The sequence below is a fragment of the Cornus florida genome, unplaced genomic scaffold (genome assembly GCF_030987335.1).
Source record: "Cornus florida cultivar Cherokee Brave unplaced genomic scaffold, ASM3098733v1 CherokeeBrave_3.0.0_Hap2_Chr03, whole genome shotgun sequence".
Classification (NCBI taxonomy): domain Eukaryota; kingdom Viridiplantae; phylum Streptophyta; class Magnoliopsida; order Cornales; family Cornaceae; genus Cornus; species Cornus florida.
In genome coordinates this window covers 12,304,244-12,328,637 of record NW_026775573.1, presented here as the reverse complement: position 1 = coordinate 12,328,637, position 24,394 = coordinate 12,304,244, and the positions used below count along the sequence as shown (strand labels likewise).

Here is a 24,394-nt window from a genome sequence, read left to right as displayed (position 1 = left end):
TGAGGTGACTGAGACAATTTGGGAAATGTTTTTTATTTGTAGATATAAGAGCGTTTGGTTCCTTAATTGTTCTATTGACATCTCTAAATTTACACTTGTGTTATTTGTAACTGAGTCAAAGTAGAGTTCTCTTGATTTTTGTCAATGACTTTTTGGAAACTTAAACACCATACATTTTACTTTGAAGATAAAAAAGATATCATTAGGCGATATGCATGAATTAAAACGAATTAAATAAAAGAGGAATAAGAATATACATGTTGACCAAACGTAGCCATAATTAGGCTGAATTTCTGAACATCCCATCACAATTATGCCACTGAATTATGATGAAATTACAAAATTTTCCAACTAAAATGATTGGTTTTTGGGGAAGACATTGATGGAAGGTTGTGATTGTTTAACATCACTGTGATTGTTGAAAAGGTGATGTTAATGGAGGACTTGGTCTAGTTCATTTTTTTCTTGTTCACCGTTTTGCACGTAGTATCTTCTAAACCAAGGTTTATGTCCAGGTTTGTTTTTTTTGAATTTTTGGTTAAAACGTTACTGCTGCTTGAATTTGTTAACTTAACCATGGAACGCGACGTGACAAAACGGTGGCCATAAAAATATGGACTGGACCAACTGTATCAACAAGGAATTAGACTGAATCCAAATCTGGGAGAAAGTTTGATAAATAATTAAATCCTAGACCTCTCTTGTTAGACCTTGATGAACTCTGAAATGATGAACTCCAAAAAGTTGTTCCTTTGTGAAAAATGCTCTGTTATTGGTATCAAAAGGGAAGGAAAAAAAAAAAAAAAACTTTTAAGGTTTGCTTTTTATTAAAACAGTATCAATATTGCTGTGACAAAGTGGCCATTTCTCAGGCATAGTATTGTTGAAACAATAATGGTAATTATATTGGTGTATAACTGTCGCAGTGGTTAACTATGAAAAACACATAACATGTTTCAGATATTTTGTCAACTGCTGTTTACATTTGATACTAAGAACATTAAAACCTCACTAAATTTGACGACAACTAAAAAAAATGCAAACATGATGAGTCAGGAATTGGGGTGTTTAGATTGGCAACCCATACAACTACATATTGCATTATAATATCACTTTGTCCTAACAATATTCCCAAGTAACGGTTATGACCAACGGTCGTGGTTTAATTCATTTACTTTCATGTGCCATTTAATTCTTTGCGACTTTTTCCTCAATCCTAGTCTCACTAATTCAATGATTGTGATTTAATTCGTTTGAAAATTCTACAAAGGCCGCTGATTAGCATTGTTCTTATTAATATTTTCCCCAAGTTGAGTGGTAGAAAAATCAAACACTTCACAATGCAGATTGTTTGATAGAATTTTCATGTCTCTATCAATGTAAAGACCATAATTTGTTTGGAAATCATATGCTTCTTTGATTGGTACATCTACCAAAATAATAATCCACTTGTGGTTACCTTCAACCAAATGGGGCCTGCCTATTTAGAGAAGTCTTCTTCCACCCTTTCTTGAACTTGGAACACAAACACTCCAGAATCTTTTTTCTTATTATTTTTATTATTTTTTGTTATCGGATGGTTAGTAGTTGGTGGAAATTAGGGGAAGGAGATTCCAACCGAGGATCATAGGGTGAGGCAATTAAGACCTCAACCTTTATCACTCGGCAACAATGTCACTCCGAATGTGACCTTACTTTATACACGTTTTGTATCAACCATGATTGATGAATAAATGTTAGACAGTGCATGAACAGAAGCATTTCAAATCTACAAAAACTAGTAATGATTGAGAAACAACATCTCAAAATAAAACAAAAAATGATCAATACTATAAACAATCTTATAAACAGAGTTGGACACATAATAAATTCACTTTATTCATACAACTTTGCTGTTAAATTGGAAAACTGAATATAAAGTATTATGAATACATAATGCAAACAAATCATTGGTACCTTTACCTAGCTTCCATCTCTGAAATTGACACATTATTGACAGAATAAATTTCTGGCATGCCTTGGGAAATATCTGCCTCAAGCACATTCCTACCAATGAAAAAGGCTGGTTGTTTAGGTGTAGAAAGTGGTCTAGTTTCCTCAGTGAGCATAGAAATTACATCTGACATGGTAGGTCTATCTATTGGATTATCTTGTACACATAAGAGACCTACATGAATGCATCTCAGCACTTCATTACTTTGAAATAAATTGTCCAATGTAGGGTCTATAAGCTCTAATCCTCTATTTTCTTTCCATAATTCCCACGCCTGAAACATAATCCGAGTTCACAGGAAAATTCATGGATGTCAAACTTTGAGTAGAAATCAAATATTTTTGACAAGAAAATTAGAGACAAAATTAAGATGCAGTTAAGGAACTTACATATCCTATAAGGTTCAGTGGGCGTTCAGAATGATAGCAACTATGATTCTTCTTTCCACTTACAATCTCAAGCAACAACACTCCGAAGCTAAACACATCAGATTTAATTGAAAAAAGGCCCTCCATTGCATATTCCGGAGACATGTAACCACTGTATCAATAGTTGAGAAATTGTTAGTATTTGAGGGTACAAACAAATAAAATATGTTTAACATGAAATTATTTGTAGATGTAATGTTTACTCACTATGTTCCAACAATCCTCTTTGTATTTGCTTCAGATTCATTCTCCCCAAATATTCTAGCCAAGCCAAAATCTGATATTTTTGGGTTCATTTTTTCATCAAGTAATACATTACTGGCTTTTAAATCTCTATGGATTATTTTCAATCTTGAATACTTGTGAAGGTAAAGAAGTCCTTGAGCAATCCCTTCGATGATGGCAACACGTTTTTTCCAATCTAAGGATGACTTTTTATTGGGATCTGGACATGGAATTTGTAGAATGTATATATATATGAGCTTATAATTGATAATCCACATTATGAAAAAACTGAAATTACTGAAAATTGCTAACCGAATAAGAAGGAATCCAGGCTTTGGTTGGGCATATACTCATAAATGAGCAGTTTTTCTTCTCCTTCAATGCAACATCCCAGAAGCCTAACAAGATTATTGTGTTGGAGCTTGACAATGAGTAAAATCTCATTCTTGAACTCCACTAATCCTTGTCCTGAACTCCTTGAAAGCCTTTTTATTGCTATAACTTCTCCATCGGGAAAGTTTCCCTGAGACATGGTAAAAAATTGTAATATCCAAAACGTTTTGATAAGAGAGGGTCACCAGAATTTACCTTGTAAACAGATCCAAAACCACCCTCTCCAAGCTTATTTGTATCTGAGAAATTGTCTGTGGCAACCACTATGCTTTGGAAGTTGAATACTTGCAGCTCGTGGCCCTTCTTGTTGTCCTTATATTTTGTAGGAACTCCGAGCTCTAATAATATTTTTGTTTTTCTCTTATCTGTTAGATAACATAAAAGAACAGACATTGATGTGATTAGTCATCATTTTAGAGTGAAAAAATCTCAGTAATTAGTTCATGAGTAATTACCTTTTATTACCCTTCTCAATCTTAAATAGCACAAGTAGCAGAATAAAATTATAACTAGAGCTCCTCCTACTGAGATGGCAAGCCATTTCCACCACTTAATGGCCCGACCTCCTTCAGCTGGGAAAAAGGGCTGGGTAGTTGTTGGTGGTGATGTTGTTGTAATGTTCGGAACTCCTTCAGCTGTATTAACAAACAACTATTGTTATTCAATCAATATTGGCAGCTGTGTTTTACCACCTTCTTTTTTCTTTTTCTTTTTTTCTTGCATAAAATCAGAAATACATTGCTATGTTGCCATCAACATAAGTAACTGTAACACCACACTCCTCTCTCTTAAACAAGGGAGCTAAAAAAGTTACATATATGTGGTGAGCAATTTCCAGAATGCGTGTGAGCGAGTTCTCCAGCATGCTTCCTCTGCTCTCTTTTTATCCCAAAATGGCTGGTGAGCATGAAACTATGGAAGTCTGATGGTTAACTCTATTACTATGCATGTCTTGAGAGTTCCCCCAGGCACTTTCTAAGTTGCTAAGTTGCCATCAACAATATGTATGTCTTGTGCGTTATTTCATCAACAATGAAAATGAATATTTCTTCTTCAAATTCTCAAATGAAGAAGACATGAAGGGTATTCTTGAGATGAGCCCCTGGCACTTTCTAGATCAACACATTATTGAAATGGCATGTTGGTCTTACAGTCCAGAGGAAAGGCCCCTATATGGGTTGAAATTTTCAATGTTCAGAACTCAAAAGGGTTGAACTACATCGCTAGCACTATTGGGAAGCCTTCTCTTACTGAATCGCACAAGAGAATCAACTTTGCTCATATTTGTGCGGAGATGCAGGCAGGGATGAATTACAATAATATTATGAGAATATCCATTCACACTTAATTTCAATGGAAGCTAGATTCATTTTCCCATTGTAAGGAATTTGGACATTAACTAGGTATCTAGTCGATTGGTGAAGCAAGTAAATCCTAATCCTTTCTCTACTAGTCAGACAATTAACCATGCGACAAATTTCTCACATTCAACTGAAATACTTAATTACCTGCGAAGTAAACATAGTTTTCACCAAGGAAAAAGTAGCTTCCAAAATTGCTTGGGGGCATGAAAGTTTGGTTGCTCAACATGAACCCAATCAGAGAAATTCCAGTTCGGTCGAAATGTTCTTGGCCAGATGGAAAAACTTCCAGGTTCAATTCAAGGTAATAAGCCAAATTTATGGTTGGATTACTCAGAGAAACTGAATCCACCAGGCGTACATACGAGTTAAAAGAATTCATCAGAGAGTCTTGGAGAGGAATATAGACCCTCGAGTTCCCCAGGTTTGAGAAGGAAGGAGCTCTGAAAAATAGGGTGCCCGTGTATGGATATGCGCATTTACAGCTGGGGCTGGAAATTTGATCTGAGCTGCAGGGAGCAGGCTCACAATTATGTGGTGGTGTTGAATATGAAATATTGGACTGTTGAATGGTGCAGTATTTTTCTGTACTTTCCGCTTTCTCACAAATTGGATTGCCTAAAAGTCTGCAGCAAATAGTTGAGAATCACGGCAATGAGGTTAAAAAAATGATAAGAATATTACACAAAATATATTGCATGCTGTCATTTGAACTTTCAAAGAATAATCTAATAATCAATTCTATAGGATTGTCATAGAGAGAGAAAATGGCCAACACGACGAAGGAATAAAGCTTTACATTAACTCAATATTGTTTTCCACTCTTAGCGTAACAGCAGTAATATAATTGTACTGCAAATCAATGAGTTGCAGGTGATCGCTATAGCTGGAGCCAATATCCAAGGTGCCATTAAGCTGGTTGTTTTTTAGTATGCTGTCATTACAAGCCAAAAAGAAGTTTGCTCATTACCATCATTATCATAATGTAATCATGTACTGAGAATCCACTCTGTTGAAATCTAAGGAAATTGCAAGTGGTTTTTTTTTTTGGATTTTTCAAAACCTGACAAACTAAATGCGGCCTTCTATGAGATTAAGCTGATACTCACACAGTTTGCAACCCAGAAAGGCTGAAGAGCTCAACTGGAATTTGTCCTTGAAGTCTTGTCCCTTCCATTATTCTGCCATGAAAAGTTTAGTTGACTATATCACCAAACCTTCTCCTTTACACTGACTGAGTTAGATTTAACAATAAATTTATCCACCAAGAAATTAGGACAATAATAAAGAATGTTGTTTAGATGGTTTAGATATGTATAGCAAAGACCAGCAAGGAGTGACATTCAGAATTGAAGCTACTCCAAGGTCAAGGAGAAGGCTTAGGACACATGATTGAGGTTGTGAGAAGAGACATGATCACTCTGTTTCAACAGAATATGAGGCCCTAGATAAAGAAAAAAGGTGGAAATGGATTAGTGTAGCATCCCCATGCAGTTCAGATACTCCTTCATTCAAGTTATATGTATGCTACTTGCATGAGAGAGAGACAGAGAGATTACAGTGCTGTCAAAGATGGGAAGGATGAAAACCATGGAGGAACACTTGATACATCAAATGTGTTATTGCTCATATCCCTGCGAATAACATTTCAGTTGAAATATGGAAAATGAGAACTCTACTAACTGATGTATTTGTAAAAATAAGATAACAACAAATTAAAGGCTTATGTTTCGGAAGAGGGAACAAGAAGCTAACAGATGATATTTCAGAAAACAGTTGGAAAAAGGTGTTTTATTCGATGGTACAACTACTTACAAATAATTGAGGGAATTCATGCCAGTAAGATTTGGCAGTGGACCAGTGAGTATATTGTTGGACAAAAACCTGAAAGTAACAATCAGAAGCCAATGTGACAAAAAGCAGAAAGTCCATTGCAGGATACGCTGACTTCGTAAAAACAAGTATAAATGGTTAAGTTGGAAAAAGAATTCTTTTATGTACTTAGTACTTACAGCTCCATGACATGGGTAAGGTTGTTAAAATTTGATGGAACTGGTCCTCCTAATGAATTTCTATCAAGGCGTCTGTTTGGGACATGAGATATTCAATATGAAAGCCTTCATGGAATTTCACAGTTAACAAGAATCATAACTTGATTTTGCTCAAGTAAGTGACAGGAATACTCACACCACCTCCAAAGTCTGCACAAGTCCCAGTGAGGAAGGGATGCTGCCTGTTAGCTGGTTGTCATCAAGTAACCTGTTAAAATAAATAAGTATATTTCCTAATGTCATGAGAAGTTTCTTCTCTTTGAAAAATGACATTGTAAAGTTGCAATTATCTCTGCATCATTATGGATAAAGTTAGATGTATTAATGTTTGACCGTGTTTGACTTTTCTCTATTCTCTCTCTTCTTTTTTGGACGTTGGAGTCTTTCACTCCGGCGTCTGCCGTTTACATTTATGTTCTTTGTTGCTGGATCTTGGCTTTTCGGCAAGGATTTCTGTTATGCATGGCTCCTATCTCAGTGTTGCGACCTTACCTCGTCTCAATTTCAATGGTGATATTAAAAGTTGTTCCGTTGGCGATGATTCGGTCTTTAGGGTCGATCATCAAAGCATCAAGGAACGTGAATCTGTCTTGCGATCATGCTTGGTTGGTCGCTTTGATAGAGATGTGGGGCGTATTGAAGGGATTGAGGCGTGGGCGACGAAAGTTTGGAAGGTTACAAGTGGAGTGAAAGTTTCGTCCCTTCCCAACGATCTTTTTCTGTTCAGGTTTCTGTCGGAGCATGAGGCTTTAAGGGTTCTGGATGAAGGAAGGAAAAGATGGGGTGATGCATTGCTATCCATCGACATCTGGTATTTCGCGGTTGGATGCTCTGCAGTGAAAGATCGTAGCATACGGAGGGTAATGTTATTTGGCTTGCCCATTCACCTGTGGTGTCACAAGTTAATTGAAGAAATCGGAAATCTATGTGGTGGATTTAGAGGTGTTGAGGCGGATGTGTCGGTGGGTGGAGAGAGAATCCTTCTCTACGTCTCCGCCGGAAAAACGATGCCAGAGCATGTTTTTGTTGAGGATCAAAGAGTGGCATTTAAGGTTATTTTGATTGAGGAAGTTACACCTCGTATCCTCCCGAAGTCTCACTATGGCGCTGGGGAGAGTTCCCACATGCCGCGTGTTGAAACGATCGTCAAAGGAGGTCGCCGGAATTTACAGTTCCGGCAGGGCCTCAAAGGTAGTAGCCGATTGCATGCTCATGCGCCTGAAGCGCGTAGAAAGGGTAGGTCCAGGAGTCGTATCATTCCTGCACTTGATCAGCGCCCACCATCTCGGTTCGCCTGTTTCAAAAATCATCACACACGTGGCAACGATCGTGGCATTAATGGAGCCACTCATGCATTAGCCACTTATGGGCTTAAGTTTGGGCCCGATGCACATTCTGGGCTTTCTTTGTCTAATGGGCTCACCCACAACACTCAGAAGTTTAAAAGGGCCATTAATTGGGGACCCAGCAATCAACTATCAATATCAATACTGAATGAGAAGTCCACTTCTCTTGTCTTGACAAAGCCCAAGCATAATGGGGCAACATTTGAGTAACCCATTGACCAAGATAACGCGGGGGCCCATTTCTTTTCTTAAATCAAAGCCCAGCCCACCTCACTTTACTTCGCAGAGCCCACGCTTTAATGGCTTCTCCGGAACTGTCTGGAACTCGGCGAAGAGAAGGTGGATGAAGCTTTCTGCTGCTGAGACAGGTGTAAGTCCTGCTGAAAAGGGGCTTCGGCATTCGCAGTGTTGCGCTAACATTTCTGTTAATCCACAGCTGAAGGGAAGCACTAGATCTCTGTCTCAGGGCTCTCATGGAGTTCGGTGGTCAAGAAAAGAAAAGCAGAAGTAGGTATCTTCTAATAGTACAGGTATGTCTTCAGCTCTTCAGAGTCCCTCTTCTGATACACCCTCTTCTTCTACCCCTTCCTGCAAGGTGATGAGGGGTGATGCAGTTGTTAAGGAGAAGATGGATGGGCTGCCATTTTTGAGCTCTAAGTTAAATGGTGAGGAATTTGTTTCTCCTGGCCAATTGGTTACCGTTGGCAATGAAGTCAATGATCTCTCTGAAGGAGTAACGGTTTGTGTGGAAAGGGATTTGCAGTTTAAATTGTCCAATGATGAGGCTGTAGCTCTGTTCAAAGAGCTACGATTAAATGTTGCGTTGCAAGGTCTCAAATGTATGCCTTCTGCATCGAACGAGGAGAATGAGGTTGGCAGTATTGTTGGGTTGGGTGATTATGTTACAGATTCAGATTCTGCTTATGAGTATGACAGAATAATTGAAGAGGAATTGGCTAATGACTCGGGGTCTACCCGACAGGTCTGTTCTAATGAGCTTCAACCCTGTCTGAAGGATGACTCTAATGTATCAGTGGTGGAACCCCTGGCAATGGTGAGACCTAATGATGAGGTTACTGATTTGGGGAGGGATTGGGTGGTTGATAACATTGGAGCTACCAGTGAGTTGTTGGGAGTATCTTCGGAAGGCAATAACGCTCAGACTTTATCTCTTCTTCAAGCAATTGTGACTGGAACTGAGATAGCAGTCACTAATGAAGTTATAAACACGAAGCCCATATCGTCTTGGAAAGTGATTCACGAGATTAAGAATCTCATCTCTGACTTCAACTACGATAAGAAGAAAGGCGTGGTGATGGAAAGAGGCAGGACTAGAAGCAGGAGTTTGAAGAAGGGGGGAGGGGAGTTAATCTCAACTGGTTCTTAATGAAGCTACGAATCATTACAGGGAATGTTCGTGGTCTCAATGACCCGAATAAGAGGAGGGTGGTGAAGGTAGCTTTAAGGAAATGGGGGGCCCAGGTTGTTTGTTTGCAAGAAACCAAGATGGCATCTATTACTGCCGGGGTGGTTAGAAGTTTGTGGGGAGGAAGGTTTGTGGAATGGGAGGCTTTGGACGCTATAGGTTCTTCGGGTGGTATTTTAGTTATGTGGGACAGTAGGAGGTTGTCCAGAATGAATGTGTGGGAGGGGAGATTTTCTGTTTCCTGTGAGTTTCAAATGGAAGAGGATAATTTCAGATGGGTCTTTTCTGGGGTCTATGGACCGGTCGTTGATACTGACAGACCCATTTTATGGGAGGAACTAAGCCATGTTCAAGGTCTATGCTCTTTACCTTGGTGTTTGGGTGGGGATTTCAATTCAGTCAGGTTCCCGTCAGAGAGGTCTACTGGGGGAAGAAGGTCCATAGATATGGATCAGTTTCCTGACTTCATTGATGAGCACTTTCTCATTAATCTACCAATGGAAGGTGCAACCTATACTTAGTCTAGTGGTAGAGACCCAATTACTTTCTCAAGATTAGATAGATTTTTGATCTCTAAGGAGTGGGAAGAAAAATTCCCGGATGTTGTTCAGGCGGTATTAGAAAGGGTTACCTCTGATCATGTTCCTTTAGTTTTGGATTGTGGGGTTTTGTGTTCTCGGAAAACCCCATTCCGTTTTTAGAATATGTGGTTGAGAGTGAAGGACTTCAAAGGGACTATTCGTTCATGGTGGGAGGGAGCGATCGTTACAGGTGCACCCAGCTTCATATTAACACAGAAATTAAGAGCTCTCAAACTCGCTCTGAAGCAGTGGAATAAGGATGTTTTTGGGAACCTTGAATGGAGGAAGAACAGAGTCTTTGCTGATTTTTCTGATATTGATCGGCTAGAGGAGGCGGGTGGGAATGTGGAGTCTCTTTGTACTAGGAGAGCTTCCTGTCAGGCAGTTCTTGCTGAGATTGCTTGTATGGAGGAGATTTCGTGGCGACAAAAATCCCAGGCTCTTTGGTTGAAAGAGGGAGACCGTAACACAAAATTTTTCCACAGACTTGCTAATGCCCATAGAAGGAATAATCACATAGAACGTATACGGGTAGAAGGCGTGGAGTTGTGGAGGGAGGAAGAGGTGCGTAGCGGGATCGTTTCTTTTTATCAGAAGCTTTATACAAAACCTTTAGGTTGGCGACCCAAGCTTGATGGTCTTCCTTTTGAGGCTATTTCTGAGATGGAGAGAGATGGGCTAGAGCTTCCTTTTACTGAAGAAGAAGTTCTAAAGGCCTTATCCGGTTACAATGGGGATAAAGCCCCGGGGCCTGACGGATTTACTGTGTGTTTTTTGATGGAAAGTTGGGCGGTTGTGAGAAATGAAGTGATGAGTACCTTTCAGGAGTTTCATTCTATAGGTCTATTTGAGAAATCGCTTAATGCATCATTTATTGCCCTCATCCCTAAGAAGGGAAACGCTTCAGATATTAAGGATTTTCGTCCTATTAGCTTAGTGGGTTGTATTTACAAACTCATAGCTAAGGTGCTTGCTCAAAGAATGCGAGAAGTTATAGATGGGATTATTTCATATTCCCAGAAAGCCTTTATTGGAGGAAGGCAAATTCTTGATTCAGTTCTTATCGCCGGTGAATGTGTGGATTCAAGGTTGCGTAATGGTGTTCCTGGAGTTCTGTGTAAACTTGATATTGAGAAAGCTTATGATCATGTAAATTGGAATTTCCTTCTCTATTTGCTTCAAAGAATGGGGTTTGGAAGTAGGTGGAGGACATGGATTCAAACATGTCTTTCGTCTCTTAAGTTCTCAATTCTTATGAATGGTTCTCCAGCCGGCCTTTTTGGGTGCTCTCGGGGTATAAGACAGGGTGATCCAGTGTCATCTTTTCTTTTTCTTATTGTTATGGAGGGCTTAAGCAGACTTATACGCCGGACAGAGAATCTTGGTCTCAACAAGGGATTTCGGGTGGGAAGAGATATTGCAAATCAGGTGGAGATTTCTCATCTGTTATTTGCAGATGACACTTTTCTCTTATGCAGATGTGTCTCAACTTATATTTGAGATGTATTCTGGCTTGCTTTCAGGCAGTTTTCGGGGTAAAGGTTAACATGGCCAAGAGTGTGCTTGTTCCGGTCGGGAATGTATAGGACATTTCTTCTCTAGCTGCAGTTTTTGGGTGTAGGGTGAGTTCCTTTCCTAACCCTTACTTGGGATTGCCCCTAGGGGTTTCTTCCAGATTAGTGGGGAGCTGGGATTCTGTGATTGATAGGTATGCAAAGAGGTTGGCGGGTTGGAAGAAGCAATATTTATCTAAGGGGGGTAAAGTTACTCTTATCAAGAGCAATTTATCAAGCCTTCCCTCTTATTTTCTTTCTATGTTCCAAATTCTATGCTCCGTTGCTGATAGAATTGAACAAATTCAAAGGAATTTCCTTTAGGGAGGAAGGAGAGGAGTTCAAGTATCATCTTGTTAGATGGGAGTAAGTCTGTAAGCTTATAAAACTGGGGGGTCTTGGTATTAGACGATTGATTCCTTTTAATCAAGCTCTTTTGGGAAAATGGTTGTGGAGATACGGGAAGGAAAGACACCGCCCTTGGCGTAGATTAGTTTCATGTAGGTACGGGGATGATGTTGGCGGATGAACTACACGCCCGGTTTTTATTGCGAGAGGAGTTGGGGCTTGGAAATCCATTCGGAAAGGATGGGATGCCTTTTCTCCTCATGTTAGATTCAGAGTTCGTGATGGTAGTCGCGTTCGTTTTTGGGAAGATCTTTGGTGTGGGAATCAGCCTTTATGTCGTACTTTCCCCAGATTATATTGTATTGCAGTTGATAGGCATGCCATCATAGCTAACTGTTATCAGCTTGATAATAATGGATTTACGTGGAATGTTCTTTTTCGGCACTCGTTTCAGGATTGGGAGTTAGAAGATGTGAGCATTTTCTTGAATCAATTGTATCAGCAGGAAAGAATTGGCAGGGGTTATGACAATTTGATTTTGATTCCCTCTTCTCACAATCGTTTTGAAGTAAGGTCTTTGTTCTTACGTTTGTCTAATTTTGCACCCTATGATTTTCCATGGAAGACTATATGGCGCTCTATGGCTCCTACTAGGGTGGCTTTCTTTGTATGGACCGCCGTTTGGGGTAAGATTATTTTGTTAATTGGTGTTGCATGTGTAAGCAGAATGGGGAGTCAGTCGATCACCTCCTAATGCATTGTTCTGTAGCGTACGACTGCTGGAATCTTATTCTTGGGCTATTTGGCATGTATTGGGTAATGCCACGCTATACTAAGGAGCTGATTCATGCTTGGAGAGGTTGTCGTGTGAGTAGGAGTGTTCGTGATTATTGGAGATCTGTACCACATTGTATGTGGTGGTGCATTTGGAGGGAGAGAAATAGTAGAATGTTTGAAGGAAAGGAGTCGTCTTCATCGACACTGAAACTTTTTATTATTCGTTCTCTCTTCAGTTATGTGAACAGAAGTTCTTGTTCCTCTTCTGATGATTTGATTTCTTTTTTGGATTCTTTGGGGCCTTAGTTCCCGGTTTCTCTTATGTCTATGGGACATGTTCCTCTATTGAATGCCTTTTTTAATTTATTATTACTTATCAAAAAAAATAAAAAAATAAAAAAAAGTATATATATGAACACATTGAAAATAATGTCCAGATTTAAAAATTTTCATACGAGAATAGGTGCTCACGTGAAATTTAACATTCCTTATTTAAATAAAAAGAAAAGTGTCACAAAATACAAAATCCAAGCTAAGCATAATTCAGGTACATCAAGTAATCTGCAGGGGTTGTATGTGTTGGAAATCATATCTATAAGTTGACTCAATGATTGTAATAGATTTATTGGGTCTTCATTATAGGCTAATGTTTAGGCTTTTGTTTAGGGATTTGATTTTTATTCTCTTTCCATATTTGTAATTTTCCTCTTGTATATAATGATAGTCAAGCTCTCAAATTGAGTACGCTAATTTTACCAAATTACTTTTTGGTATCAGAGCCTCAAACCTACGCCTCCCCTCTCTCTCTCTTTATCTTTCACCGCCTCTTTTCATCTCTCTCGCTATCTCGTCACAGCCCCTTCCCTCTTTCTTTTTTTCTTTTCTTCACAGACCCACTCTCTTCTTCAGGGCGTTGTTGCGACAATCCTAGGGGAAGCCAAGCTCCTCTAGATTCGACCCCTATAGGGGTATTTCCTTAGTCTTTTTATGCACTAAGGGTCAGAAGACGTGTTTGCAATTTTTTGGGGCCGTCGAGATATTCGGTAGCATTTTCGGATCGGACCACCGTGTCTCCGGCTTCTTGGTTTGATCAAAATCAGATTTATTTCTCCTTTATTTGAAATTATTGGTGATCTATTAAATTATTCTATTTAATATTATGGCTGATTCAAGTAATAATAAAGAAACTCTCTCTTCGGCGCAACACACACCGGCTCAACGAGTTGCTAGCATGCTGTTGAATGGCCGTAATTTTGCATCCTGGGCTCGTTCCCTCCGCCTTTATGTTGGTGGAAAAGGCAAATCAGGGTAGTTTTTGGGCACTGAAAAGATGCCACGTATTAAAGATCCTAAATATGCTCAGTGGGATATGGACAATTGCACCATTTTAAGATGGATGTTTAATTCTATGGAGGAACGAATTTATAATATATTTATGTTTTATGACTGTGTTCATGACTTGTGGATTGCTTTGAATGAAATGTATGCTCATTCTAGGAATGATGCTCGTATTTTTGAGTTATACCAAGATATTGCTAAGGCTGCGCAGGAAGGCCTGAATTTGTTTGTAGCTAATTACTTTGGGTATTTGAGATCTCATTGGGAGGAACTGGCTCAATATGAGCCTCTCAGTGAATTTCCTCCCGATGTTAAAAGCCTTTGTTACTGTTGATGGTGAAAAACGCAGGCACCGTTTAATTCAGCCCTCACTTGTTCCTCTACCGGTGTCTGAGCTTGCTGGGGATAGTATGGCTTTTGCAGCCAACTTTGGATCACGTACTTCTGGAGGTCAAATTATTTGTCACCATTGTGGAAGGGTTGGACATGTTAAGGCTCGCTTCTTCAAATTTCATCATGAACTAAAGCAGAAATTTTCTAGGAAATGTTTATCTGGAACTGGTTCTTCTCGTACTGCTGCTGCTGCAGAGACTCCTGCTATTGGTGGATCTACTGTATCTCTAGGACTGAGCTAGCTTCAGTCTCAAATTGGGCATATCCAGGACTAGCTTGGCTCCCTTGCTTCTAAAGTTGGTGCTCCTTCAGCTGCTCCCAGTACCACTATTGCTACAGGTATTCCTACTGCATTTCATGTTAAGGCCAAGCAGCCTACTTGGGTTTTAGATTCTGGGGCTAACGATCACATGACTGGTGAGTTATCAGTTTTTTTCTTCCAATGTCATACTTGTTACCCAATCTACATATCTTGCGGATGGCTCTACATCTTACATTAACAGTAAGGGTGATGTTTGTCTGTCTCCTGATATTACTCTTTCATCTGTCCTTTATGTACCTAAATTTGCCTTTAACCTTTTATCTATTAGCCGGCTTGCAAAAAACTTCCAATGTGCAGTTATATTCTTACCAGATCACTATTTGTTGCAGGACCTTTGTTCGAAGAGGATTTTTGGCAGGGGTTATGAGCGTGATGTGCTTTACTACTTTAGGGAACCACTAGGAACAGGTTTTCAACCTTTTGTCCTACCTGCTTCTAGTGCTTATGATGTTTCTTTTCGCACTTTTAGTATGTGGCATGCACATTTGGGGCATGTAAACTTTCAGTATCTATGTTTATTATTTCCTTTGTTAAATAAAGCATGTAAGGACCATAAGTTTCAATGTGAAGTTTGTGAGCTTTCTAAACATACTAAAACTAGCTATATTTCTCATATGAGTCATGCTCCTAGTATGTTCGATCTTATTCATTCTGATGTTTGGGCCTTCCCAGTTACTGCTTTCTCTGGGCATCGATATTATGTGACATTTATTGATGATTATTCTCGTTGTACTTCGGTTTATTTATTGAAAAAAAAAAAATCTGATGTGCTTCTTTTATTTACCCAATTCTTCAAATAATCAAAACCCAATATAACACTGTTGTCCATAATATTCGTTCTAATAATAGACGTGAATATGTTTCGAATGAGTTCCGGACTGAACTTAATAAAAAGGGGATTTTACAAAAACTCACTTGCCCCTACACTCCTGAGCAAAATGGCGTGGCTAAACACAAAAACCGTCATCATGTGTCTATGGTCCGATGTCTTCTGAGTGGTATGCATGTGCCTAAATTCTATTGGCATATGGTTGTTCTTACAGCTGCTTTTCTGATTAATCGTACTCCCAGTCGAGTTTTGAGTGGTAAGGCCCCACTTCAGATTCTCCAGCCTGATTATACATTGTTTCATCTTCTGCCTCGTGTTTTCAGCTATACTCATTTTGTTCATAATCGTAGTCCTTCTCGTCATAAACTTGATGATAAATCTATTAGGTATATTTTCTTAGGGTATTCTGCTATGTCAAAGGGCTATCGTTGTTATGATCCTGTGGCCAAACATATGTATCATTCTCTTGATGTGACATTTCATGAAACTGTTCCTTTTAATAGTACTAATTATGTGGTACAAGATTCTCTCTCTTGTGGTCTGGAGAAGGAGATCTCTCCTATTGCCCGTCCTGTTCCTCTCTTTGAAAATCATACTGTCCTAGAATCTCCTTCTCCATCCATGCAAGGTTTCCCTCCGCCTTTGCAGGTCTACTCTCGTCGCCATCACACTCAACCTCCCCTACCAGAATCATCTTCAGAACCAGGTCCAGGTAATTCTCCTTCTCCAGTGGCTCCTACCATTCCTGAACATACATCCTGTTATCCTACCCGTGATCGTCACCCTCCTAATTGGTATGGTTTCTCTAGTAGCACTAACCACCCTGTTTCCCAGTATGTCTCCTATGATGGTCTATCAGGTGCATATAAATCCTTCCTGGGCAAGATTGGGACCGTTTTTATTCCTCGATCCGTGTCAGAGGCCCACCAAGATCCCAATTGGGTGTCTGCCATGACAACAGTAATGGATGCTTTACAGCGTAATAATACATGGGAACTAGTTGCTTTTCCTGCTGGGGAGAAAATGGTTGGCTGCAAATGAGTCTTTACTATGAAGTACTTAGCCGATGGTTCTATTGATCGGTATAAGGCTTGATTGGTGGCAAAAGGCTTTACTCAGATTCCGGCCCTTCCGGGCAAAGACTTTGGTGCTACCTTTGCTTTTGTGGCAAAGTTGACGTCTGTGCGACTGCTTATCTCCTTGTCTGCTGCCCATTCTTGGCATCTGCATCAGTTAGATGTCAAGAATGCATTTCTTAATGGAGACTTACTTGAGACTATATATATGGATCCACCCCCTGGATTTCGGGCTTAGGGGGAGTATACTAGGAAAGTCTGTCTGCTGCGGAAGCCATTTATTGTCTGAAGCAATCTCCTACAGCTTGGTTTAGTCGTTTCAGCAATGTTGTTCTATCTATGGGCTTTATGCGCTGCCACTCAGACCGTACTTGCTTTATTCGACGTCGCTATGATGGTCGCTACATTATGTTATTAGTATATGTGGATGATATCATTATCACGGATGATGATGCTTCAGGGATTGCTCAGGCGAAACTTCATCTTCAAAAGTCCTTTGATGTGAAGGACTTAGGTCCCCTTCGATATTTTCTTGGAATTGGGGTTGCTAGATCCCGTCTTCTTCAAGATACTGGCATGCTTGGGTGTCGACCCGCTTCCACTCCTATAGACCCCAATCTCAAACTCTCTGTTGAGTCAGGGGAATTACTTTCAAATCCGTCCGTATATCAATGTTTGGTAGGTCGTCTTATCTACTTGACTAACACAAGGCCCGATTTAACATTTGTTGTTAATATGGTTAGTCAATTCATGCAAGCCATTCGCTCAGCTCATATGGATGCAGTCTACCATATTTTGAGATTTCTTAAGTCGTGCCTTGTTCTATGCCTCAGGAAATTAGTCTAGACTCTCATGCTTTACTGATGCAAACTATGCTAGATGTAAGACAGATAGACGTTCTACCTCTGGCTTCTATACTTTCTATGGTAATCAGCTCATATCATGGAAGAGTAAGAAGCAAGCTGTTGTCTCCAGATCCTTTGTTGAAGTTGAATACCGAGCTATAGCTCAAGGTACTTGTGAGCTCCTTTGGCTTCAATCAATTTTAGGAGAGTTAGGTCTTGTAGAGAAAGGTTCTTCAAGGCTGTTTTGTGACAATAAATCAACCATTATGCTTGCTTCTGATTTTGTCTTACATGAAAGGTCGAAACATATTGAGGTAGACATTCACTTCATTCGAGAAAAGGTTCGATCAGGTATCATTAATCCTATTTTTGTTCCCTCTTCAGAACAGACTACAGATGTGTTCACAAAGTCTGTTGGGCCTTCTCTTCTCCAGTCTTCCATAGTCAAGCTAGGCTTGGTCAACATATTTGCTCCAGTTTAAGGGGGAGTGTTGGAAATCATATCTATAAGTTGACTCAATGATTGTAGCAAATTTATTGGGTCTTCATTATAGGCTAATGTTTAGGCTTTTGTTTAGGGATTCGATTTTTATTCAGATTTAATTTTTATTCTCTTTCCATATTTGTAATTTTCCTCTCGTATATAATGATAGTCAGGCTCTCAAATTGAGTACGCCAATTTTACCAAATTACTTTTGTATACACAAGAAAACTGATAAAAATGGTATCTTACCAACAGGGAAAAAAAAATAGTCCCAATTATACAAGCTCTTAACACTTCATAGGCAGGAATGAGAAGGAAAAGTTGGCTATATTGTTCCTATGTTCACATACTCTGCTCCTAGTCAATATACATGTAAGCAAACCTAAAAGGCGCAAAGCACACCCAATGCATTATTTTATGCACACGTTCTAGTAATATACTAATGATCCTTGTGATAAGTAGCCAATTCAATGAAACTTACAAATGTATAAGAACCATGTTCGAGCTGAAAAGCTGAGATGGAATTTCACCGGATAGATTATTCTTTCCAAAGTGACTGCAGTTGGACATATTTAGTAAGAAGAAAGTAGAGTTCAAAGTAATAAGAACTTGTTAGCTCAAACATACAATAAGATTATAGAACTAAGTAATAGGAACTAGTTAGCTCAAACATACAATAAGATTATAGAACTTACAAGTGCTTCGTATGAACTAGCATATCCAGACCAGGTGTGATCCCATCAGAAACTGGGATGGCTCCACTAAGTTTGTTATCAAAAAGATCTAGCCAATATAGATTTGATAGATTTCCAATGGAAGGTGGTATTGGTCCGCTGAAGCTATTAGAATTCAGAGATCTGAAGAATACACAACGAAGACCTATCAGAGAGAGAGAGATAATACAAAAAGAAGAGAGGTGGGAGTGTATTCAAGACATGGAACTGCACTGAAAATTCCAAGTCACTTTACTTACTGGCGTTTTTCAGCCGCAAATTTGTGGAATATAAACATGTAAAACGCAACTCATATAAATTAAAAGAATGGACCTTCTGATGCTAGATTGAAAGAATCACAAATCAGATCCCATGTTCAATTCTGTAGTCTTCAAAGCAACTAACAGGAGTGAGTGCGGAAGTAGCTAGGTTCAGGGGCATGATGGAAGAAGTGCTTTTCTTCATCATGTTTAGAAGTTTGGGATGCTTAAAGAGCTCTCAAATAACACATACACAGAAGGTATACAAAATAAAAAATATGTAATTAATATCTTGCAACAAAATCACATTTGTAATGAAAGAAACTTTATTTAAATCAAACTCCTATACATTAAGAGAGCATCAAAAGTCACACATTTTTTTAAATCAAATTCATATACAATAAGAGAGCATTGGCCAATTCATAAAGATAGTTTTTTTCATTACAATCATGATTAAGGAAAACTCGTTGTTGTCAAGGCTTTAAAACTGAAATATAACCTTTCAGCTTCCCTGTAGTATAATTATTTCAAAAAGATGAAATAATTTGAGTTATAGTGTCGTACAAAAACTTTGATTTTGCAACAGATTAGTTCCAAGTCCTATGATTCACGGACTTGTATCACAAAGGTTTGTGAATTTTAAATGGTCTTAGCAACAAGCTTGGAGTCACACTTCTGAAGCAGACTGTCAACTAAGATAAAAAATTGTGCGGCCTTGACTTCCAGCCTCTTTCAAATGCAAGGACTATTTCAAAACTCACATCTGACATGATACTTGGATTTTTATAGAAACATGCATGTTCATTAAGTCTCACATAAAATAGAACAATAATACCAGATTTGAAATCCTTACAAGAAAACCAGCTGCTGGAGAGATCCTATTGAGTCTGGAATCATACCACTAAAACTGCAACCGGCCAGAATTCTGATGCAGAGTAGAATCAATTGGTTTATCAGAGCATTGTAACTACCATTTTAGTTATCAGCTAAAATTTTATTAAATCAATAAAAATTTCCTTACAAGTTTGATAACTTCTTTAAATTTCCAATTGATGAGGGAAGAGATCCCTTTAAGCCGTTGTTGTATGATAGATCCCTGTACACAGAAGCAGATAATCAAATATCAGTTATACCAATTCTTTCCAGGAAATTAAAAATAAAAAGTCCATTCCAAACTGCTTCTATTAAAAAATAAGAGAATACAGTCATGTAGGGGGTGTAGAATCTTGCCAGGTTAGGCATGAAAGCGAACTATTAACATCATTAGTCGTGGTGCCATATCCTCTAATAAAAAATTATTAAGATGATTTAATTATGATGCAAAATAAATAAGGTCTCAACAAAATAATTGAACAGAAGCAAAGAAACATTCATCATGCTCTGTTAGATCTGAAATAATTTCAATTTATTCCTTACTGAGTCACATATTTGGCTTTGAAGAGTTATTTTTGAAGTAGCATTTGGATGTTCCAACTTCTGAGGAAAGGACATAAGTCAAACTAGTCAGTCAATTTAATGTAAGGGGAGATAAATGATACATGGTGTTATTGATAAACTCAAAACTAATTTTTGCTGTTATGAAAATTAACGCAATTTGCCAGCATCATACAACTAATTCTTGTCGTCAAAATTGTGTTATAAAGTGTAGCAGACTAATTACAATTCTCATGGACATACAAACATCCTATTAATTAAAAAACAGAAAAAATTATCCCCAGAAAGAAATTTGTCCTCTGAATAGATTCTAAAATGTTTAGTCCACAAAGGCATGTCTGAGGAGTTCACATTTTTAGCTGTGAACACAAGTATATTTGGGTACTGCAACCTGAAGAACGATGGTATCAGAAAAGCCAAAGAAACACAAACCAAAAAGAGCAAAGGTAACTCGATGTCTTTTTATATAGTTTATGAACTGGATTCCATGTAGGAGAGAGGAGGAAGAGTGCACATAGAACACATACAGAGTCTGCAACTCAGATAATGACTGGATGTATCCAGACAGCTGACCAATCAAGTTCATGCTTGATAGAAATCTGAAATTAAAATTGGTCAGGTTAAACTCAAATTATATGATGTGGCAGAATAAGCTGCAGAATAAGTTATACTAATCTTCCTTAAGCAGTAACATGATGAAACAAGCCAAGGACTTACATGGAAGTCACGCGTGAATTGTTGCACTTGATTCCTTCCCAATCATTACCACATGGATCAGAGCCAATCCAACTGGATGGTGCGTTCTTCCAGCTATCCATGAGAGATTTTAAAGCAACAACTGCAACACAAATTCAGAAAATAAAATTTACTTTATTATTTTACGTACCAATAACTAATTTTTGCGTAGATAAACTATAAAATATACTCCGGACTAACTGACCATCAAAAGGAATTGAAAGCTGAGAAGCATTAGCTTAACCTTTGAATTTTGATGAATAACTGGCAAACAATAATTCATGATACCAGAAAAGTATAATCAAGACCATTTTAACATATTGAATATACTTGTGTGCCAAATTAGTTGATGACTCACACATCAAATCCTTAGATATGAGTGAATTGTCAGTATTCAGCATACTGCATGAGGGCTGAGGGTAGTTTCTAAATCAGATTTATACATAGCAGTTTTTAAGATTATTCTCCTTGGAATAGGATGCAAAACTGAAAGAAAACATCGGCTGTTAGATGCAGTTACGAGCACAATATGTATTCAACTATTTCTTTGCTGTAATAATATGCATTTTCTTTACTTTTCTTTCATTTTCCCAGCACCCAAACAGAGAATATCTATAAGAAGATTGAAAATGAGCCAAACTAAAGAAGCAGGCAATAAAGCACTATCATGCACATACCATCAAACACTAGTTTATCCAATCATTGTTATGGAACTAGAACATTGTGAACAAGAGCTGATAAAACGTACAATCTTGATTATCGGCCTCCACTCTTGTAACCACACTTTGGATGGAAATAACCAACAGAAAGACCTGAACTTTTAAACCCATCACTCCAAATCCTATGAAGTTCATACCTTCCACCACTCTCTCTTACAGTTTGAATTGCGAATTAACTGAATTCTTTAAGAGAAGAAAAAATCTTAATCACACTTGTCTACTGTTTATGACCTTTCTTCAATTCATGGAGTTTCCCTGCAAGCTAATACCCAGCCACCAAGTCTCCATTTTGAACTTTTCAACCAACCATCCCCACTTTCCCAAAACTATATGAATCTAATTATATAACATATGTTATTGTTCACATAAAAAAATAATAATAATAAATAAACAAACGGGCAAATTACACTCACCCCTGAGGTTTGTTCTAATTACTTACAGATCGAAAATGGCCTTAATTACACCAACCTCCCTTGATTAAGGAATGGCTTACGGAGTTAAATTTGAGTAGTGAAATGTCATGTTTGCCTACATTTTTAATATTTTTTTTATTAAAAGAACTGAATTTGAAATAACCATGTTACCCTTACCCAAAAAAAAAAGGCCATCTCTCTCCCTTCTCCACTGGACCTTTGTTTGAACAATCAATAAGAGGGTTCTTCAATCTCTTCCACTTCATCTGAATTCTCTATTCACACTAGCAAGAAAATATCCTGGCCTACTCGTTAACTAGTGATTCCGCAACTCGGTGTCCTGGCCTACTAGTGGTGGTCGAAAGCGTTACAGAACATTTCCGAACACGGGTTTGGTCAGAATCAATCGAACTGCATCAATTACTCCGCCACCAGCTTCCCTAAAATCATCCTCATTGCCACTACAGTCTACATACATATCTCTAGTATTGCATCGGTAAGGTAAGCCGATAATGAGTTAACTCATTTCTAGCAACTACATCTTTTTTTTCCAACTTGAATTATTCTTATTCCTATTGATATATTGCAATAGGGATTGTTGGCACCCATTTCGAAAACGGTGAACAAGGAGAGGGTGCAGAGCCAACAATATCTTCACCGTGTGGGGCGGTGGGTCATGACACAGACATGTGGCAGAAGCTAAAAACGGACACAAATTGGAAAACCTAAATTGTGTGTGTGTGTGTAAAAATAAAAATAAAAATAAATAAAATGTAGTAGATACATGAGAAGAAGAAGCAGACCCAATTTGGGTTGTGCCGGCGAAGTGACTGGAGCTTTGTGGGTCTCCATTGCGAGTTTCCGATAGCTTCGTTCGGGTAAAGCGGCTTCACCGGTGCCGGAGATTTCATGGAATCTGATTTTCTTTGCTCGAAGCTGAATTTGGGGATTCACATCGATTGGTGAACACAGGTTTCAAAGGAGACCAAAAAGCTCTGATTACAACGGAGTCTTTGGATTATGCAGCGTTGCTCCATATCTCGATATCTGATGTGTTGTTGTTCATGGCTTCTGGCTCTGATTAATGCGTATGAGTAATTTTAGAGAGAGAGAAAGAGAAGGCAGTAGGGGTAGAGAGAGCCATGGCAGAAGAGAGGAAGAGAGAGCGTGTTTTGGTATTATTGGAATTTTGTGAATATCTAGGGCTATTAACGTCTTTTTAGTGAGCCAATATCAAAGTTTTATATACCATTCTAACCATTATATGTTGATATTATAAATGAAAAGGAAAAATAACAAAACCTTCCTATATTGTTAAATAGTATAAAAAATCTCACCAAAAATTAAAAAATATTATCAAATTACTTCCAAATCGATATAAAATAATAAAATTATTTTTATAATTTAATTATTAAATTTAAAATTTATAAATAATATTATTATAAAATTACAAAAATACGTGAGACCCTCAATACCAACTCCTCCTTCCTAAAACTCTCACCACAACACTCAGATGCTCTGCTCATCCAATCATATCTCTCCACACTCAGATGGCTATCATTGTTATTACTCTGAGCCCCACACAGAGAGAGAGAGTGAGAGAGACTGTTTGGTTTAATTGTACGTACTAATTAATTTTGTTTGTTTTTGCTAAATTAGCTTAATTTCTGGAAGCGGTTTGGGTTTCTTTTTGTTGCAGGCAAGAAGTGATCTGTGAGCAGAGGAAGCAGAGGAATAGAGATTTAGAGAGAGAGAAAGAGATGGGGCTCCTTACCAACAGAGTGAAAATAAATGAGATCAGACCAGGCGACCATATCTACACTTATAGAGCTTATTCTCATCACGGTAACCACACTTTGTCTCTCTACTTTCTCTCTCCGCACGTATTCTCTCTGTACTGTTGACCCAACAATGATGATTTTCAAGAACCTTCTCTGAAACATGCAATGTACTTTTTTTTTTTTTTTCCGGAAAATGGGTAATTTAAGTTTTTTTTTCTTCTATATTCGTTTTAATTATTTACCTGGTTCATTTTAACTTTTAGAATCTATGGCGAATGTGCAATTGGATATTAGGGTTTTCCTTTTTATGTTTTTATTTTTGTGGTTAGTATAGGGTATTAGGGTTATCTTCACAATTTCTGAGTTGTGTTTCATCGATGTCTGATATTGGCTAAAATAAAAAAAATGTTTCATCATGATGTCTGATAAAGCATCAAAATGTTTAGTTGCCTAGGAATGGGTTTCTTTGAGGGATTTGGTGAATAAATGTACTCTTCCTGAGTCTTCTCCCTCAAGGAGGTGTTGAAGGGAGAAGAATCGGGTATTTTTTAAATTTTATAATAATATTAT

The 24,394-nt window shown here is 38.3% G+C and overlaps 1 protein-coding gene and 1 long non-coding RNA gene across 14 annotated transcripts; one reads left to right on the top strand and one right to left on the bottom strand.

The window, feature by feature from the left end:
- Positions 1-1,808: 1,808 nt before the first annotated feature.
- LOC132299478 (G-type lectin S-receptor-like serine/threonine-protein kinase CES101) lies at positions 1,809-22,980 on the bottom strand. Of its 13 annotated transcripts, none has more exons than XM_059796127.1 (20): positions 22,847-22,980; positions 20,894-21,014; positions 20,704-20,775; positions 19,764-19,838; positions 19,596-19,667; positions 18,465-18,626; positions 18,251-18,325; positions 6,588-6,659; positions 6,413-6,484; positions 6,216-6,284; positions 5,960-6,034; positions 5,510-5,581; positions 5,200-5,334; positions 4,548-5,026; positions 3,495-3,674; positions 3,235-3,404; positions 2,959-3,169; positions 2,629-2,866; positions 2,383-2,533; positions 1,809-2,267 (listed from the first exon to the last, which is right to left on the bottom strand). In XM_059796127.1, exons 1-20 carry the CDS (start codon positions 22,893-22,895, stop codon positions 1,959-1,961), a joined length of 2,859 nt encoding a protein of 952 aa, XP_059652110.1. In that variant the 5' UTR covers positions 22,896-22,980; the 3' UTR covers positions 1,809-1,958. The 13 variants fall into 13 exon arrangements, with proteins under 13 accessions (XP_059652110.1, XP_059652109.1, XP_059652112.1 ...); XM_059796126.1 differs by lacking the exon at positions 22,847-22,980 and adding an exon at positions 21,660-21,942; XM_059796129.1 differs by lacking the exon at positions 22,847-22,980 and adding an exon at positions 21,589-21,652.
- LOC132299484 (uncharacterized) lies at positions 22,310-24,394 on the top strand. The gene is made up of 3 exons (XR_009480134.1): positions 22,310-22,544; positions 22,636-23,663; positions 23,743-24,394. It is a non-coding gene; the product is annotated as an uncharacterized LOC132299484 (long non-coding RNA).